Here is a 14,310-nt window from a genome sequence, read left to right as displayed (position 1 = left end):
GTTTAATAAACTTTGCCCTTCATCCTAGCAGAGACTCTTTTGTCACCTGACACCTTCCTGCACCGACTACAACCTGCTTGGACCCGTTTCTTCACTTCCTTACCACACTCCCCATTGCTCTGGACTGTTGACCCCAAGTATTTAAAGTCCTCCACCCTCGCTATCTCTTCTCCTTCAACTCCTGTTATTCATGCACATATATTCTGTCTTCGGCTAATCTTCTTTCCTCTCCTTTCCATTGCATGCCTCCACCTTTCTAAATGTTCTTCCACCTGCTACCTGCTTTCGCTGCAGATCACTACATCTACGAACATCACGGTCTTTGGGGATTCCAGTCTAACCTCCTCTGTCAAGCTATCCATCACCACTGCAAAGCGGAAGGAGCTCAGGGCTGATCCCTGATGCAGTCCCACGTCCACCTTAAACTCCTCTGTTACACCTACAGCACACCTCACCACTGTTTTTCTGCCTCTTACTGTACTATTCGAACATACTTCTCTGCCACCCCAGACTTCTGCATGCAGTACCACAGTTCTTCTCTGGGTACTGTGTCATAGGCTTTTTCTAGAACTACAAAGACACAATGTAGCTCCTTCTGACCTTCTCTGTACTTCATCAACACCCTCAAGGCAAATAATACCTCTGTGGTACTCTTCCTAGGCATGAAACCATACAGTTGCTTGCAAATTCTGTCCTGAGTCTACCTCCACTACTCTTTCCTAAAACTTTCTTGTGTTGCTCGACAACTTTATTCCTCTATAGTTCCAACAGCTCTGCAAATCACCCTTGTTCTTAAAAATGGGCAGCAGCACACTTCCCCCTATTCCTCAGGCATCTTCTCACCTGCTAGAATTCTGTTGAGCAACCTGGTCAAAAACTCTAATCATAGCTACTTCCTGGTCCACCACAATTGCCTCTTCTACTTTTCCTTCTCTCATTTTTCTCATTCATCAACACCTCAAAGTATTCTTTCCATTCTTTCAAATGCACTGTTTAAAGCAGGTAAGCTCAGAGCCTCAGGCTTCACTGCCTTTTTGTTACGCTTTTCTATTTCATATATTTAAAAGAAGGCAGTTCATCTTCAATTGTTGAATAACTTCCTTTAAGATTTCATTTATTTGGTATTTTTTTCTCACCTGTCCTTGTAAATTCATGCAAAAAAGTATGACTGATTTATAATTGAACAGTCATTTTCCAACATCGTTGCAGCCACTTTCTGTACAGTACACACAAAAGGTAAAGTGCGGTAGGTGTCACTGTTGCAGACGGAAGAGAGAACGATGCTGCATTCACACGTAGTTATTAAAAAAAAAAAACACGTAATTTGAGATGAATGTGTTTTAATGATTCAGGCCTCTTTTTTATTTACAGATTGACTCTTTTGAGCTGCTGTATTATTATGACGAACATCTGGGACATTTAATGTGGTATGTCGTCACAATCTTAGGGAATGAATGTATCCATCCATCCATTTTCCTCTGGAGCCAGACCTGGAGGTGGGGCTCGAAGGTGAGCGCCTGGTGGCCGGACCTGCACCCAAGGGGCCCGAAAGGGTAACGTGGGTCCCCCTTCCCATGGGCTCACGCTCTGTGGGAGGGGCCATAGGGGTCAGGTGCAATGTGAGCTGGACGGTGGCCAAAGGCAGGGAGCTTGGGGATCCGCTAACCGGTGACAGAATCTGGCTCTAGGGACGAGGAATAAGTGACATTCCTCGTCCCTCTGACAGGGAATGAGCCCGAGCTGGTGTGTGAGGTTGAGAAGTTCCGACTAAATATTGTTGGGCTCGCCTCCACACACGGCTTGGGCTCGCCTCCACACACGGCTTGGGCTCTGGTACCAGTCCTCTTGAGAGGGGTTGGACTCTCTTCTTCTCTGGAGTTGGCCACGGTGAGAGGCGCTGACCAGGTGTGGATATACTTATTGCCCCCCGGCTTGGCGCCTGTACATTGGGGTTCACCCTGGTGGACGAGAGGGTAGCCTCCATCTGCCTTCGGGTGGTGGGACGGGTCCTGACTGTTGTTTGGGCCTATGCACCAAGCAGCAGTTAAGAGTACCCAGCCTTTTTGCAGTCCTTGTAAGGGATGATGCTGGAGAGTTCTCCCACTGGGGACTCTATCATTCTGCTGGGGGACTTCAATGCTCACGTGGGCAATAACAGTGAGACGTTGAAGGGCGTGATTGGGAGGAAGGGCCCACCTGATCAGAACCAGAGTGGTGTTCTGTTATTGGACTTCTGTGCTCATCACGGATTTTCCATAACGAACAGCATGGTCAAGCATAAGGGTGCCCACACGTGCACATTGCACCAGGACACCCTCGGTCACAGTTCGATGATCAACTTTGTGATCGTGTCATCGGACTTGGACACTTGGGTGAAGAGAGGGATGAAGCTATTAACTGATCACCTTCTGGTGGTGAGTTGTTCCAATGGTGGTGGAAGATGCTGGTCCGACTTGGCAGGCCCAAACCTATTGTGAGAGTCTGCTGAGAATCCCTGGCAGAATCCCGTCAGAAGGAGCTTCAACTCCCATCTCCAGCAGAACTTCACCCACATCCCGGGGCAGGCGGGGGACATTGAGTCTGAGTGGACCATGTTCTGCGCCTCCATTCCTGAGGCGGTCGACCGGAGCTGTGGCCGTAAAGTGGTCGGTGCCTGTCGTGCCCTGTGGGACTCCTGAGGCAGCTGATGGGTACCAGCTGGCCAAGTGGAATGCAGCTTTGGTGGTCGCTGAGGCAAAAACTCGGGTATGGGAGGAGTTCGGTGAGGCCATTTTGAACGACTTCTAGACGGCTTCGAGGAAATTCTGGTCCATCATCTGGCGTCTCAGGAGGGGGAAGCAGTGCACGGCTGACCTTGACTCGGGACATTGTGCGACGGTGGGGTGAATACTTCAACTCAACCGACACGCCTTCCCATGAGGAAACAGAGTCTGGGGTCACTGAGACGGGCTCTCCTATCTCTGGGGTTGAGGTCATGCAAGGCCCCGGGGGTGGATGTGATTTGCCCAGAGTTCCTGAAGACTCTGGATTTTGTGGGGCTGTCCTGGTTGACACGCCTCTGCAACATCACGTGGACATCAGGGACAGTGCCTCTGGATTGGCAGACTTGGGTGGTCATCCCCCTTTTTCAGAAGGGGGCCAACTACAGGGGATTACACTCTTCAGCCTCCCTGGTAAGGTCTATTCACGGGTGCTGGAGAGGAGGGTCCATCGGGAAGTCGAATATCAGATTCAGTTGGTTTTCATCCTGGCCGTGGAACAATAGACCAGCTCTACACCCTCGTCACAGTCCTCGATGGTGCATGGGAGTTCGCCCAACCAGTCTACATGTGTTTTGTGGACTTGGAGAAGGCGTTCAACCGTGTCCCTCCGGGAGTCCTTTGGGGGGGTAATTCGTGATCTCCAACTCTCACTGGAATGGTTTGCGGCGAAGTGTGAAGCGGCTGGGATGAAAATCAGCACCTCCAACTCGGAGACCATGGTCCTCAGTGGGAAAAGGGTGGCGTGCCCTCTACAGGTCGGGGATGAGAGCCTGCCCCAAGTGGAGGAGTTCGAGTATCTTGGGGTCTTGTTCATGAGTGACGGAAGAATGGAACGGGAGATTGACAGGCGGATCGGTGTAGCATCTGCAGTGATGCGGACTATGTATCGCTCCATTGTGGTGAAGAAGGGGCTAAGCTGAAAGGCGAAGCTCTCGATTTACCGGTTGATCTATCTTCCTACCCTCACCTTTGGTTCACGAGCTGTGGGTCATGACCGAAAGAACACAATTCCGCATACAAGCGGCCGAAATGACCTTCCTCCGCAGGGTTTCCGGGTTCTCCCTTAGAGATACGGTGAGAAGCTCGGTCATCTGGGAGGGGCTCAGAGTAGAGTCGCTGCTCCTCCATATTGAGAGAAGCCAGATGAGGTGGCTCGGGCATCTGATTAGGATGCCACCCTGGTGAAGTGTTCCAGGCATGTCCCACCGGGAGGAGACCCCGGGGACGACCCAGGACACACTGGAGGGACTACGTCTCCTGGATAGCCTGGGAACGCCTCGGGATCCCCCCTGAAGAGCTGGATGAAGTGGCTGGGGAGAGGGAAGTCTGGGCTTCCCTGCTAAAGCTTCTGTCCCCGTGACCCGACCTCGGATAAGCACAAGAAAATGAATGGATGGATGGCTGGAAAGGGGAAATGATGAATATAACTCACCAGTGCAGTTCACCAATCTCTGGGGTTTTAGGTACATTCCCTTCTTCATCATTCTCTTCATCTACTTCACTGGATGTTTCACGGAGCCTACAGAGCAGAAGATTCCAGTCAAAGGGCAGCTGTTACTTGCACCCAGCGCACTCTATTACTGGTCAGTTGTTATTTATATGGTGCCCCATCCATCGGCGAGTTACTGTAAATAAAATTACCAAAGAAATCAAGCTGTATTTTATTTTTTTTTTTAACTATTGTCTTTATAACAATAGCTCCCAATTTAAAATAGAAAATTAAATGTATTCTTCATATTGTTACTGGCTGCCAAACAAATCATGCAAGTGACTATGGTGACCCCAGATGGGACAAACCACAAATTTGTAGCAATATTAATTGGGCATTGCTTAAAATTTGAATCGGGTAGCTTTTCCATTTTGACGGTTAATTGTAAGTTATTGTGAACGTGCAGTTTACCCACTTGAAAGAGGTTGATTCATCAAATGAAGATTTTTTTCTGGATTTCACTCAATAACTGAGTTCTGCTTTTTTTCCTCATTTCATTTTGGCCTTCAGTCGTTTAGTTTGACAGCTAAGCTAGAAGTTTCATTCCTTCCATTACTCACTGGCCATAACATGCATTAGGTGGATTGGCATTAGTATTTTCATTATATTTAGGATTATCAGAACAAAAATAAAAATTAGGCGATTGTCTTTTGATCATAAAACTGCATCTTACCAGCTACCTTTTTGGACTTGTGTGTGTCAGCTGTGCCTCCAAACGCTGGTAATGATTCCAAAGCAAACTCAACAAGTGGAGCACGCTTTACAGATTTTATTGAACACAAAAACCACGCAAGCGTGAATCAATGCAAATAACCAAAGGCGACCTATAGTATAATTATATTGAAGGTGATTCCCCACACCTTTTATTGTTTTTTATTGGTAAGGGTACTCTCATCACTTCCACCTCTGACAAACTGTGCAAGACTTACCTCCAAGGACAAATGTTATGGGACTTTTGAACATCATTGAATGTTCAGTGAGATAATTAGCATTTTCTTAACACTGTTTGGACAAGGCAGAATCTGTCTCACCTTCCTACTAGTTTATAATTTAAATTATTAACCATCTGCATGCTTCTTTGTTGTCTAGGCTCTTGTGAATGTCCAGCTTGTCTTTATTTGCAGTGGTATTGTGGCATGAGGTAATTTTTCTTTTTTCATCTATACCACAGGTACTTGGTCACTGAAGGACAAATCACTGAACTCTTTCTCCTCACCTTCTTTGCAATGGTGGCTGTGGTGATTTATCAACGGCATCATGGCCTGAGGCCAGACTGCAATGGTCTGTTCTTGTTCTATAGTTTCAGTGTTACTGTGCTTCTGGTGGCACTCTGGGTTGTCTCTCTATGGAATGACCCGGTGCTCCGCAAAAAGTACCCTGGATTGATCTATGTTCCGGAACCCTGGTCCTACTACCTGTTACATGTAAAGAATTGGAGGTGACAAGGTTTGTACATACGATCATTTTGACAGGTGATTTCATGCGTTTACTTCATAGCACCATTTATGTCAGCTTGAAATGTAATTGCTTTTCCCCTCTCTTTTCAGATATAATAGCCTGTGACCAAGGAACAACAAGGTCTATGTTCCAAAAATTCTGTTATACCTGTTTTACAATGTGTTAATAATTTTTGTATTACGTATTGTCTTTTAGACACCACTCTGTTAAAAGTAGAGTTTGCAGTTTATAAAAAACACTTTTTGTCATATATGTTAGAACTGTCTGTATGACCTGACAGTAAAATATTATTAAAATGATCTTTTGAAAAATCATCCCACTCAGGCGCCATTTTATGCCTCTAATTGTAATGATTATCTTACAATTTGTCACGGCACGACAACACTAGCCAATCAGAGACTACAGACAGGAAGCATGACCGAATAGTGTGTCAAATATTTGCACACCGTACACAGCCTGTTAATAATATAAATGATGTCAGTATCAGCAGTATGTTGGATATTAATGAAAAGAAAGAAACAACCTCAGGGATCGCGTTTGATGTCCGTCCCGCGTCTGAGACGCACAAAAATGAGCAGGGACGCATGATGTAAAATCAATCTGCGTCCGAGGATTCAATGCTATGGATTAAAGTATTCCAGCGTGGTGCTGGAAATCCGATGTACGATTTTTCTTTTTTTTTTTTTTTTTTTACAAGACAGGGCTCTAGAGTGCGACGAATATGGTGGTATATGTGCCCTAATTTCTGAATGTTGCTGCTGTAGCGTATACGGGTTAAATAAAGGAAACTGACTTGTGATGTGAGATTGGTAGAATGAGCGTGTAGTGACAATGCATGTAGCTGGCGATTCCTCCATCCATCCATTTTCTGAGCCGCTTCTCCTCACTAGGGTCGCGGGCGTGCTGGAGCCTATCCCAGCTGTCATCGGGCAGGAGGCGGGGTACACCCTGAACTGGTTGCCAGCCAATCACAGGGCACATGGAAACAAACAACCATTCGCACTCACAGTCATGCCTACGGGCAATTTAGAGTCTCCAATTCATGCATGTTTTTGGGATGTGGGAGGAAACCGGAGTGCCCGGAGAAAACCCACGCAGGCACGGGGAGAACATGCAAACTCCACACAGGCGGGGCCGGGGATTGAACCCGGGTCCTCAGAACTGTGAGGCTGACGCTCTAACCAGTCGGCCACCGTGCCGCCTGGCGATTCCTGTTCTCGTTAATTTAAAACCCAAATATGCACTAATCTGTACTTTTAGTAGACCCCAAGTTTGACTTACATGAGTTGACCAATTCAGGCAGATGGGTCGACCTTCCAGGGGTTGGCAAGAGCGCTCACGAGTGTCATGGTCTGTGTTTTGGTTTTGGGTTGTTTAGTTTTGTTCCATGTTTTCCTGTGTTCCATGTTTGTCGTGTGCTCATTAGGTTGTTGTGTCCACCTGTTCTCGTCTACTTTGTGTCGACCAATCAGCTCTCTCCAGCCACTCGTGTCTTGTCCAGGTGTTCCTCGTTGTCTCGTCAATTTGTTTGTATTTAGTTCCCTGGTTTCTTGCAGTCCTTGTCGGTTCACTGTCGTTGTCACACGTCTTGCCATGTCATAGTCGCCAGTTGTTTAGTCGCCAGTTGTTTAGTCACCAGTTGTTTTAATCATTGTGATTAAATATTATTATTTTGAGATTCCCGCACTCCTGCCTTGCCTCCCTGCAATTGGGTCCACCATGTTCTTGCCTTGCGTTCCTCGCCTTCGCCCTAACCACGTACGTGACAACGAGGGATGGTTTGCAGGAAAAGGAAGCAAAGAGAAAAAGACGCATTTCAAGTGCAGGTCGGCCGTCGCGCTGCAAGTGGCAATGTTTACCACGTGGTCAGGGAAAGCTCGCACCGCAATTCCTTCACAACGGAGCCTCGTTCGTAAACTGCCCCACACCCAAAAGGGTAGTTTTGGAGAGCTGGCAGGTGTTCCATGCGGTCCACGCTTGGCAGCGCAGCAGGAAAGTTCGGTATCTCCCAGCCTCCGCCACCTCGTGGTGAGAGGTTGGGGGCTCCCCGGGCTGGGCCAGGCCTTCGGCAGGTGGAACAACGAGAGAGTGAGAAAGAGCGAGAGACAAAGGAGCTTCAGTGTTTTTATCCGCTTCAGAGAGCAAGGCCAGCCCCTTTTGACCAAATGGGAGGCAGACTGCGCCGCTAGAATTGCATTTCATCTTAGTATAATTTGTGGTTTTAAACCAGTGGAGGGCGGCACGGTGGACGACTGGTTAGAGCGTCAGCTTCACAGTTCTGAGGACCGGGGTTCAATCCCCGGTGTGGAGTTTCGCCTGTGTGGAGTTTGCATGTTAACCCCATGCCTCCGTGGGTTTTCTCCGGGCACTCCGGTTTCCTCCCACATCCCCAAAACATGCATGAATTGGAGACTCTAAATTGCCCATAGGTGTGAATGTGAGTGCGAATGGTTGTTTGTATGTGCCCTGCGATTGGCTGGCATCCAGTTCAGGATGTACCCCGCCTCCTGCCCGATGATAGCTGGGATAGGCTCCAGCACACCCGCGACCCTAGTGAGGAGAAGCGGCTCAGAAAATGGATGGATGGATAAACCAGTGGAATAAAATATTAATTATTGGATTTAAGATACCATTTTCCTGCTTTGCATTGTCCCACGCCCATCCTCTTTAATCCCTGTAACGAATGTTTCAAGTGTTATGTGATTGTTGCGAACACTGTAATATTTGCAATGTGGCATTTGTGTGGTGTGGAGTGAAACATTTCATCTGGTTCAGTGGCTAAGAGGTTTCATGGCCCAGTGCCAACCCTTGGAATGCATTGTTTCCAGACATGTGCATCCTGGGACTCGCATAGATTCAAGTGTAAAATGATATATGCAATCTGAAAAAAAATAGTAGTAATATAGATTTATATTGAAACCCCTTCCTCCTCCTATTTAGTAAATTATGTTTGTATTTGATTTTAAAATAGTGGATATTTGGACTTTGTTTAAGCTCCACACTCAGCGTGTTCCTTAGTCTCACGCCATTATTTGATATGCAGATTTTTTTTGTATTGTAGTGCAACATTTTTGCACTGGATCCTAACATTTTACATGTCCCTGAATGAATGAATGAATGACTCCTCTTTCTTGAAACAATTTCTGAAAATGGCTTAATATTAAAATAATCCTGGCTTTGTAAAGAAATTGTGCTGTTAGGAATGCTACAATAATATGACCATTTTTTATTTTATGCTGCTGTCTGAAATCATTCACTCACTACTCCCTACTCCCCATTTAGGGTTGCAATATGTAGGGACACAACATGGAGCTCTATTAATGACGTTACAGCTATCACACAATAACAAAGTAGGGTGTTGCTGTGGGTTAAAAAAAAAAAAAAGCCAACAATCAAAGCTTTGTTGAAAAGTAAAATCTTTACAAAAAATTCACTCCCTCCATCTGCGACGCATCCCAGTCTCCCCCTTCTTCTGCTTCTTCTTCTCTGAAGACGCAATGCATTATGGTACATCACGACTTGGTGAGTGACCATTGGTTGGCCACTACTTTTTCCATTTTTTGTGGGAAATTTTTAGTGCACTGCATTTGATCACTAAGCATTCGGACACCACTAGAAAATGGCCTAATCACTATATAGTGCAGTATATAGTGATCAGTGAGTGAATTTGCACACAGCCTTAGACTTTACAAATAATATTGTTTTCTGTTCAGGATAACCAATTTTATGGATTAATATAATGTTTTTTTTTAATCAAGAATAGTGAATGTATTGAACTTTTATGTGATGCATGAGTCATTTATTATCACCCCAAATAATTTGATTTTGTCCACTCTTCAAATCAATTGTCCGTGTCTGATTATTATTATTATTTTTTTTGCTACTGAATACAATATTTTTTATCTTGCTCAAATTTAGTGACAGTTAGTTTGACATTGGAACGAATTACAGGGATAGTTCAAAGTTCAGCCTTAATCCACATGTGATGCTAGTCAAAAATTAGAGTTGATCGACTTTTAAAACTAGTCTTGTTAGTTGGTGAGAAAGGCTCCCTATACATTCTCTTAACGTTAATGCGAAATTCTTGTTCGTAATTAAACAAAAAGCTCGCTGATGCACCTCACAGATATATTTTTTAATATTAATTCACACTAGTATAAAATGACATCAGCCACTAACGTAATATAAATGGTCATACAAACATAACACACATAAAACGTAAAGTGAAGCATACTGTATGGCAGTGAGCATGTTGGAGGCTAGCTAGCTAGCGGCTAGGGTTTAAAGCTAACATGGCATTCTATAGCTTCACTCAATGCTTCTTATCAAACGGCACAAACAGATGAAATCAAATGTCCAACACCAGGCAAAAAGGTCCAAGTCAAAGTCCTGTGCTCACACACAGTTTCAATATTGGTTCTGCCATTCCTACCAAGCAAATGTAAAACACAAAGCCAGGTGGCAGGTTTGATTCCAGCATGGGCCACTCTGGGTCTGCATGTTCTCCCCCTGACTGCATGGGTTTTCTCTGGACTCTCTATTTCCTCCCACAACTAAAAACATGTAAGGTTTATTTTTGGTCAGCTTCTGCTGACACTGAACATGATTCGTTCCCCGGCTGCAACAAAAGTCCACTGCTCCTCACAAATTGGTTAAATGCAGAGAACATTGTCTGCTGTACATTTTACACACCTAAAAGTACCTTTACCTATGAAAATATACTGAGTAACAGGATGTCCTTTCAGAAAAAAAGTGTTGGAAAAAGCAAAAGGAAATGGTAGAACTCACAGGCAAATAGGTCTGGGCGATATGACCTTAAAATAAAATCCCACATTTTTTGCCCCCGATATCTGATTACCGATTGAAAATGATGGTTTCCCCTTCAATTAAAAGAAAATGACAATTACATTATTCAAAACTTGAAGTGACCCTTTAAACACACAGCTTAATAAAGTTTAATACAATATTTTAAAGGTTTGACAATTTAACATCAGTAAATGATACAATGTTTTCTTTGGGATTAATGTTACGCAAAAGTGTCTCTGAACATAACATTAATAAAAGGTGCTTCTTCCTACCAAAATTACCTTTCTCCCTAAAAAAAAAAAAAAAATCACATTTCTCGTTTAAAAAACTTAAGCACATTTTGTTCAAACTCCAAATCTGGTATATTCGCAACCTACTTACACATTTGGAAAAACGGGTAAAACCGCTTCCTCATCGCTCGGGTGAATGCCCAAGGGTACCATGACATAGCACCCGTGGGAGCTACAATGTATTTTTTTAACACATAGACACCAAAAATGACAATAGCCGATATTTAGGCTTTGTTCGTTTACATATAGTATATCATATCATATTTGGATAAATAAATCACATTACATGTATTTAACTTGTCAGAAGACATCAGCCAAGAAGAAAACATTGAGCAAGTTCGGCTTATTATGCCATTAATCTTAGTTATGTTCATTAACGTAGCATAGTCAGTTAACCCGTTTTCCATGTTGGTCACCTGACATTCCAAATATAGCAGCTTTTACAACTAGGGTACCACTGTCGAACACAAGTTGGACATAATTAGACTGTGTTCAACTTTGCAGCTTACAATAAGGATAGACGTGTCATTACTGATTTTTGTTGACTTGCTTGTCTTTCTTTTAACTGAAATCGAGATAACTGTTCACATTTTTGTTTTATTTTTTTCCGTATATCAACATGCATATCCATGGTTGATTATCATGATTACTAACGTGAGTGAGTACACTGACTTAACAATTGATTGTGTTAAAACCTCCATGGAAATACCGTATTTTCACGACCATAAGGCACACCGTATTAAAAGGCGCAGTCTCAGTTACAGGGTCTATTTCTGTATTTAACATACATAAGGCGCACCGTATTAAAAGGCGCAGGCATGGTAAAACATACGCTAGCTTAAAACATACGGTAGCATGCATGCACGCTAAAACAATGTTTTTAAAAAGGCAGCGGGAGTAAAACTGAGTTTGGTTGTACTTTATTGAAGCATTTAACAATGTACTCACGTTATTTTTTGATCAATCCTCATCCACAAATCTATCAAAGTCCTCATCTTCTGTATCCGAAATGAACAGCTGGGCAAGTTCTCCATCAAACACGCCACGTTCCCTCTCGTCATTGTCGGAGTCAGTCTCGTTGCCGTGCAGCTCCTGAGAAATTATGCCGAAATTTTACGAAAGCTCGAACAACAGTGCAAGCAGACGTGTTAGCCCAAGCATCCACAATCCATTCACAAATTGTGGCGTAACTCGCCCGGCGCAGCCTCCTAGTCTTAGTACAGCTGTGTTCACCATCAGTCATCCATTGCTCCCACGCTGCTCGAAACTTCACTTTGAACGCCCTCTTTACCCCGATGTCCAGCGGTTGGAGTTCCTTCGTCAACCCTCCTGGAATGATGGCAAGCTACGAGTTATTGCACTCAGTCGAATGGTGACTCTAGAGACGCTTCTCCCGGCTGTTCTTTGCTCATTAATCCATTGCTCGAGTTGGTCTTCCAACTCGGGCCACTTCGCCTTGTTTCCGCTTCGTCTTCTTGACTTGGCGAAGCTCGTTTTCCTGCTTCCTCCACTTGCGAACCATGGATTTGTTTATCTTGAATTCTCTCGCGGCTGCTCGATTCCCATGTTCCTCCGTGCAACTGACAGCTTGCAGTTTAAACTGTGCTTTGTAAGCGCGTCTCTTCGTAGGTGCCATTTCCGGGGGTCCTTAGTCAAACCAATATTGTTTTGCACAATGCACATACCGGCGCTATATACCAACTGGGGGCGTGCCTTTAATGTCCTCTGTCACGCGCACCATTCCCCCTTTACGTCTGCATGCTGTCCTCAGTCACGTCCGCCTTCCTCTATATAAGCAGCGTGTCGGCAGGAAATGCTCCCTGTCAGTCAAGCGGACTGAACAACATTTACAGATTTTTTAACTCGGTGCACACTTAAGGTGCACCGCATTATATGGCGCCCCGACCATTTTTGGGAAAATTTAGGAGGGGTAGCTTGGCAGCGTAGCTACAGCAGTCAGCGAGACGGGGAAGGCACGGCAGGAACACTGGAGACTGGGAAGAACACAATCGGGTGAGTACAGATGCGGGTCGTAGGATAATTACTTTCGTATCACAACACCTGGGAGAACGAGAGTCGGCCGGTGGGTCACAAGCAAGCGTCAATACTCAGGTGAAGGCTGCAGGGCTTGACTAACTGAATCTGGACAAATCACTGCATGTAAGGGGCAAGGCCGAAAACCATCATTGAATGCCCGTGACCTTCGATCCCTCAGGCACGCGGCACTGCATCAAAAACCAACATCAATGTGTAAAGGATATCACCACATTGGCTCAGGAACACTTCAGAAAACCAATGTCAGTAAATACAGTTCGGCGCTACATCCGTAAGTGCAACTTTAAACTCTACTATGCAAACAAAAGCCATTTATCAACAAGTCCACATTTCATGTCCTCCAGGCAAAAGAGGAAAAGAACCATACGGACTGTTACGGACGCAAAGTTCAAAAGCCAGCATTTGTGATGGTATGGGGCTGTGTTAGTGCCAATGGCATGGGTAACTTACACATCTGTGAAGGCACCATTAATGCTGAAAGGTACATACAGGTTTTGGAGAAACATATGCTGCCATCCAAGTGACATCTTTTTCATGGACACCCCTGCTTATTTCAGCAAGACAATGCCAAACCACATTCTGCACGTGTTACATCAGCGTGGCTTCGTAGTAAAAGAGTGCGGGTACTAGACTGGCCTGCCTGGTGTCCAGACCTGTCTCCCATTGAAAATGTGTGCCGCATTATGAAGCGTAAAATACGACAACGGAGACCCCGGACTGTTGAACAGCTGAAGCTGTACATCAAGCAAGAATGGGAAAAAAAATGCACCTTCAAAGCTTCAACAATTATTGAATGCTGTTAAAAGAAAAGGTGATGTAACACAGCGGTAAACATGACCCTGTCCCAGCTTTTTTGGAACGTGTTGCAGCCATAAAATTCTAAGTTCATGATTATTTGCTAAAAACAATTAAGTTGATCAATTTGAACATTAAATATGTTGTCTTTGTAGTGTATTCAATTAAATATAGGTTAAACATGATTTGCAAATCATTGTATTCTGTTTATATTTATGTTTAACACAACGTCCCAACTTCATTGGAATTGGGGTTGTAGTATCCATCCTTTTTTTTTGGGGTTACCAATCCCCATTTTACAATAAATTAATTAATACTGTAGTTGAACAAACTATTTACTGGCTTCTGATTTCAAAACTAGTTATCCATCAATTTATGTTTATGTATATGTTGTGTGTATGTATGTTATGAGGCGATCATACATTCATATGAGTTCACACACTACAACATCAGTGACATGATTATAGTATTGAAGCAGCACTTCTTGATTGGAGAACACTAATCTCATGTTCTTTTTCTCTTACATTATCTATTATGTATCTGTCTTTTCTTTCTGAACTCAAATGTACTTTGAATGAATTGTTTTTGAAGAGGATACAGTTGTTGTCTTGTAAATATTGCTCCTGTTACTTGTTGGGAAGGGATAGGGTTAAAC

General features: G+C 44.2%; 1 protein-coding gene and 1 long non-coding RNA gene across 6 annotated transcripts in view; both read left to right on the top strand.

The window, feature by feature from the left end:
* LOC133471274 (ceroid-lipofuscinosis neuronal protein 6 homolog) overlaps positions 1-6,023 on the top strand; it is a 32,645-nt gene extending 26,622 nt beyond the window's left edge. For all 5 annotated transcript variants that reach the window (XM_061760730.1, XM_061760721.1, XM_061760739.1 and 2 more), the window contains exons 5-8: positions 1,372-1,427; positions 4,226-4,345; positions 5,423-5,697; positions 5,799-6,023. In XM_061760730.1, the coding sequence (XP_061616714.1) occupies positions 1,372-1,427; positions 4,226-4,345; positions 5,423-5,693 (447 nt within the window). In that variant the 3' untranslated portion in view covers positions 5,694-5,697; positions 5,799-6,023. The remainder of the gene's footprint in view (positions 1-1,371; positions 1,428-4,225; positions 4,346-5,422; positions 5,698-5,798) is intronic.
* A 3,745-nt stretch (positions 6,024-9,768) lies between these two features.
* On the top strand, positions 9,769-14,213 carry LOC133471253 (uncharacterized). The gene is made up of 2 exons (XR_009786165.1): positions 9,769-13,341; positions 13,418-14,213. It is a non-coding gene; the product is annotated as an uncharacterized LOC133471253 (long non-coding RNA).
* Positions 14,214-14,310: the final 97 nt, after the last annotated feature.

The sequence above is a fragment of the Phyllopteryx taeniolatus genome, chromosome 2 (assembly GCF_024500385.1).
Source record: "Phyllopteryx taeniolatus isolate TA_2022b chromosome 2, UOR_Ptae_1.2, whole genome shotgun sequence".
NCBI lineage: Eukaryota > Metazoa > Chordata > Actinopteri > Syngnathiformes > Syngnathidae > Phyllopteryx > Phyllopteryx taeniolatus.
This window is presented reverse-complemented; position numbering and strand designations above follow the sequence as displayed.